Source organism: Malus sylvestris, chromosome 3, assembly GCF_916048215.2.
Source record: "Malus sylvestris chromosome 3, drMalSylv7.2, whole genome shotgun sequence".
Taxonomy (NCBI): Eukaryota; Viridiplantae; Streptophyta; class Magnoliopsida; order Rosales; family Rosaceae; genus Malus; species Malus sylvestris.
The window spans coordinates 5,193,259-5,199,258 of record NC_062262.1 but is presented as its reverse complement, the minus strand read 5'-3'; the positions used below and the strand labels follow the sequence as shown (position 1 = coordinate 5,199,258).

The 6,000-nt window shown below is 36.0% G+C and overlaps 1 protein-coding gene across 1 annotated transcript; it reads left to right on the top strand.

Moving 5' to 3' along the window:
• Positions 1–2,621: 2,621 nt before the first annotated feature.
• Positions 2,622–5,830, top strand: LOC126615524 (receptor-like protein kinase FERONIA). Its single transcript, XM_050283346.1, has 2 exons — positions 2,622–3,036; positions 4,097–5,830. Exons 1-2 carry the CDS (start codon positions 2,856–2,858, stop codon positions 5,521–5,523), a joined length of 1,608 nt encoding a protein of 535 aa, XP_050139303.1. The 5' UTR covers positions 2,622–2,855; the 3' UTR covers positions 5,524–5,830.
• Positions 5,831–6,000: the final 170 nt, after the last annotated feature.

Here is a 6,000-nt window from a genome sequence, read left to right as displayed (position 1 = left end):
TCTTTGATTGAATCTAGGGTCATTGTAACCATTGTTATTTCTTGGACCTTGAAATTGTTGATGCTGAGAAAAGTTTCCCCCATTAGATCCATTTCCACCATTGTCATTGCCAGAATTCCTTTGGTATTGCCCCACAAATCCAACACCATTATAGGTTTGAGAATTGGAACTAGAACCATATGAATCATTTCCTTGATAAAATGGCATGTTAGCACCTGTTGCAGAAGACTCCCTTTGGTAAAATTGTTTCTGAGCTCCACTAGCAGAAGATTCACCCTAAAAAAACATGCCTGTCATTGGAAGCTGCATTGTAGTTTGATATTCTTCTGTTGTTTTTTCTGCACTCAGTAGTTGTGCACGAAATTCCTTTAAAGTAATAGGTGACTATCTTGCCACAATCACAGTTCTTATCATATTATACTCAAATGGTAAACCAGCTAAGGTAGCAACAATCAAATCACTCTCTGAAATATTTTCTCTTGCAGCGTATAATTGATCCCTAAAATGTTTAAGCCTCAACAAATACTTCTCTATTGAATCAACTCATTTCTTGATTGTGTGTAGCTCAATCTTGAGATGATTTATCCTTGCCCTCGACATAGTAGCATACCTGTCAGTAAGTTATATACAAGCCTCATGAGCTGTCTTGCTTCCTACTGCATATTCAATTGCCTCATCACCAAGTGTTACAATCAGAAGACTCAGCAATGCCTTATCAGTCTTTATCCATTCACCATGCGTTGCAGTTATTTCCTTTGTTACTCCACTCTCCAAAGACAATACATACTTAGGTGGCCAAATATTGGTACCATCAAAGTAGTAAAAAAGATCATAGCCTTCTAGGACAAATTGAAATTGAAATGACCACTTAGCAAAGTTATCATCTTGTAACAGAATAGTAAGCATCCCCAACAAACTTTCCATCTTGAGTGGTGAAGAACTCATGGTACTATAAGACAAAGAACTACAATTAGCCAAACAGACAACTCCACAAAGACCTTAATTCTTCAGAAATACCAAACTCAATAACCTTATATCAACTATACTTCGCCTTTTATCTCTAGATTATATAAAATCAACAATATTCTTGTGCAAACATATATCTTTCACCTGGCAAATAATAGACTTCGTGTCAATAGGACCAAATTCATACACATCAGATAGCTTTATGCCCTAATTTGTGTTTTCTGGAAAGAAATAAGACCTTCGTGCCATAATCATTTTCAACAAATCAAGATTTGAAAAAAACAATAAGCTTCGTGCTACAACAATATCAGAATCAGATTCAGTATCCAAGAAACATATATGGCTTCGTGCCTCAACGATTTTCCAAGAGATTCAACATTTTTACAATAACGACAGAAACTGGACTCGCTTCATGCCTTAATTTTAGTCTCAAGAACAATCAATCACCCTGAGAGTCGAAAGAAAGAACCTGATTTCACAAGTATCATCAAGATCCAAACAGCACCACCATTGTTGAAACTTCAAGAAAAAGAACCAACAATCAAGAGAAAATCCGTTCTGAATCAGCACCAACTTGCTCCGATCAACACCACGCCCCAAAAAAGAACGACCCAGCTCAATACCATCATAACAGTTGTTACAAGGAAGCAGAAAATGACACAGAGAGTTTTAGAGAGAGAATTGTAAAGATGCTTTTGTATTAGAGAGATAAAACCTTCATTACATTGTAAATATAATCCACTCACTATTTATAGAAGATAGAAACCTTAATGGCTAAGTAATCTTCTAACTAACTATTTTCCAATGGTCAACAATCATCCAATCTAGCTAGAATCTAATGGTCTAGAATCAAAGCACATGCTATAACTAAGATTGTGCCACTTGGCATTTACATGGTTAATAAAGCCTTCATTTGTTATATATCATTTAAATAAGTGCATATTTATTATATAACATATAATATATATAAATATTGAAAAATTCTCCTTAGTACTTTGGTAAATCATCTAATGGTATGAGATACGTTCAAGTGATTACGAGTTTGTGGTGCATTACAAAATATTTTTTGAATCTCGTATGAATTTATTTTATATTGTATATGTGTGACTGAGGGCCTTAAAATCGTAGAATTTTCAAAAGTGTCAAAATCATAGAATTTTCAAATTTCAATTAGTTGGTAATCAATATACGTTGGACTAAAACATGAAAAGTGACTAGCATAGTCAAACTCCTCATCTTCTTAATGTTATTTAGACATAGAAAATTGACTTATTTGCTCTTATACTTTCTAATATATATAGGTGAATACCACATATACAAGTGGGACTCATCTACATTAAAAATATATTATCAAGTATGTCAGTTTTTTGTGTTAAATAACGTTATTAAAAAACGAGATTCAGAATTAACTTTAGAAGGTTAAAAACTTTCCACTTTGGCTCCCGTCCATTGGCATGGGAATGTAATTTGCAAGCACACAAAGTTGAGAAATTATTCAGTGTGTCCATAATACGAGATAGTACACCATATATCATTATATAAGTAAATTAACGTTTTATTTTTCTAGTGTTCCTTTCCTTGTATAATAACATGTGGTGTGCCACCCGGTATTCTAGACACATTGAAAAATTTCTTCAACAAAGTTAAGAGGACTAAGCGTCCCACGACTCCCACATATAAGCAAAGCTTTCCAGATGCAGGTCAAGGCTACCGTGTCCAAGACTCCATCCAGTCTTTCATCACTCTTTTCCACTCTTGACTTTTGATGAAAACCGCGTTCCAATTCATGCATCCTTGCCATATATTGACGTACGTATAAACAATACAATTTGGTAAAGTTGGAGATAAAGTCATGCATCATAAAACAGACTGTTCATCGACAGAGAGAAATGGAGAGCAATATGGTTGTTATTTTTGGTGTATTTGTGGCAATGTTTGTGCAAAGTGTGGCAACACAGAAAGTGCATGTTGTGGGAGATAACATGGGTTGGACTATTCCAGTATCTGGGCCACAAGAATATGTAAATTGGGCTGCTACTAACAACAACTTCACGGTTGGTGATACACTCGGTAAGGTTTTGCACTCATGCTATTTCACTCGTATTATAATTTAGAATTCATGAACAACATATATATCATATTGTGATTTTTCTCATTATATGCTATAAACACGTTGCTCTATTTACTCATTATAATCCTTGTAGACGCTTGTGGTCAATATCCTAATGATAAAGTGTTGGGTTTCTACTTATTCGTCCTGGGTTTGAAACAAACATCTTTCTCTCTCCTAAATTATTTTAATAGTTTCAAACCCTAAAGTTGTAGATAGAAGCGAAAAAAAAATCTGGATTATGCTAGAGAAATTAAATTTGAGACAAAATTTACAAACTATATGATGTATTACCAATAAAAATGAGCACGTTTATCAATGCTTAAATAGTAAATCAATCATCAACTTTTATGTCCTTTAGTTTCTAAAATTTAGTCTACAAATTTAGTCTCCTAACATTACCCAAATTTTCACTATATATGTAATGGAACAACGTAAGTTGTAGATAGAAGGAATTACAAACGGTCTCTCTTGAAAGAATAATGGAACTCTAGAAGTTTGAGAGGAACTCTCGATTTTCTGACTAAAAAAATGATAAACTGAATAACTTACAACCCTAAAAGTTGTTTAAATATTCTTAACAAACTTTAGATGCAAAGGAAAATAAAACAGAAAAATTACAAAAATTGTAAAAGTACCCTTTAAACTTCATAATACCCAAACTTTTTGCAAGATGCTCTTTAGATTATCTACATATTTATTTAAAAAATATTTAAAAATAATAATATCTAAATAAGTAAAAAAAAATAAAATAAAACAATAAAAAAAACTAATTGTCACATTGGCAAGCGTGTGTGTAGAGACAATTAATAAAGGCAATAATCAATTCAACTATGATGTTTGTACGATAAAAATATATTTATTATTTCCCAATAGGAAGGAGACAAGTATTTTCCCGAATGAATATACCTCGTTAATTAAGTTAAAAGTAAAAATTGGCCATATTATATTAGTAAAGTTTAAAGCTAAATAACCTAATTTTTTTTGTACTCACAAAATTTCAATAACTCTCCATGCCAGTTTTCAACTTCATCACCGGTGTACACAACGTTGTCCAAGTAACGAAGGCATCATTCCACTCATGCAACGAAGAAGAACGAATTGGCTCATCCCTCACAACAGGCCCAGCAAACATCACACTCACCTCCGCAGGCGACCACTACTACATTTGCAGTTTTAGCAGTCACTGCCAGGCAGGCATGAAGCTAGCCGTCACCGTATCCAATGCTTCCCGAGAATCGCCGCTATCAGGAACAGTGTTCCTCGTCTTTGGTGTAGTTTTTGGCATACTTGTTCTTTCTCCCATCCTAGAGCTTGTTTTGCCTCCCCTCCTAGAGATTTTCCTGCCACGAGGAAAAGTCGAGTCCTTTGGCTCCAACCATGGGAAGACAAAGTCAACAGAGACCCTGGGATCACCTTTACCGACTTATCTATGTCGTTACTTTCCACTGGCTGAGATTAAAGCCGCCACCCAAAACTTTAACGATACTTTTGTTATTGGTGTTGGCGGGTTTGGCAATGTGTACAAAGGGTGCATTGACGGTGGTGTCACTCCAGTTGCTATCAAACGGTTGAAACGGGAATCATCACAAGGGGCCCGTGAGTTCAAGACGGAAATCGAGCTACTTTCCCAACTCCGCCACCGCCATTTGGTTTCACTCATTGGTTATTGCTCCGATAATGGCGAGATGATCTTGGTTTACGATTACATGGCACGCGGCACTCTAGGTGACCATCTCTATCGCACTGGTAACCTTAAACCTCTTCCTTGGGAACAACGACTCCAAATTTGTATTGGCGCAGCGCGAGGATTGCACTATCTTCACAGTGGTGCCAATGGCTCCATTATTCACCGTGATGTTAAGAGCACAAATATTTTATTGGATGAGAAAATGGTCGCCAAGGTTTCAGATTTTGGGTTGTCAAAAATGGGCACGATCAACACGTCCAAAACACACATCAGCACAGTGGTGAAAGGTAGTTTCGGGTATCTAGACCCAGAATACTTTCGACGTCAACAGCTGACTGAGAAGTCTGATGTGTACTCATTTGGAGTGGTTTTGTGGGAGGTATTGTGTGCGAGGCCAGCTCTACTGCATACGGTAGAGAGTAGGCAAATCAGCCTCGCTGAGTGGGCCAAGAGTTGTCATGGAGACGAGACACTTGACCAAATCATTGACCCAAATGTGAAGGGTCAGATTGAAGTCGAGTGCTTGAACAAGTTCGTTGAGATTGCTATAAGTTGCTTACATGATAAAGGAATCGAACGACCGTCGATGAATGATGTTGTGAAGGGCCTTGAGTTTGCACTGCAGCTTCATCAAACGAGCATTGGAAGTAAGGGTGACAATACCAGTAGTACCAAGCAAAGTTGTGCTACCAATGAATCCATACAACATATATCTGTGACAATCTTCTCTGAGATCAATGAATCGAATGGACGATGATGAGCACAATTTTACAAAATGTGAGCAATATTCTGAAAATGATATCTCGATAGGATTTATGTATACGTGTATATTGTTGGAAACTATTAGTATTTAGGTTTGTTTTAATGTTTGCTTTTTTGGGGCTTGCCCCTAATAACAGAGTTTCATTTCCTTGCCTATTAGGGTTAGGTTATATATATATATATATATATATATATGATACTTTGTAGCTCTATAGAATAATAAGTGAATCACAATGTAATCCTCTATGATTTGTAGGCGTCATTCTTTATTTTCGGTTAATAAAATTATATTCATTTGATAATCGTTTGTTCCTCGGTTTGTTCATATGGTTAGTTTGTTCGTCACATACTCTGATTTTCAACCTATATGACATTGGGTGATACTCATATGCAACATCAGACCTATATGACATTGCGTGACACTCAGATGCAACATCAACAACAATGGAAGCCGAAAGATGCAACAAGCAAC

What these genes read in the sequence shown, in the direction of transcription:
- LOC126615524 (XM_050283346.1), top strand. Translation starts at nt 2,856, where the DNA reads ATGGAGAGCAATATGGTTGTTATTTTTGGTGTATTTGTGGCAATGTTT. An exon ending in CACGGTTGGTGATACACTCG is followed by an intron (nt 3,037 to 4,096) that starts GTAAGGTTTTGC and finishes TCTCCATGCCAG; the next exon opens with TTTTCAACTTCATCACCGGT.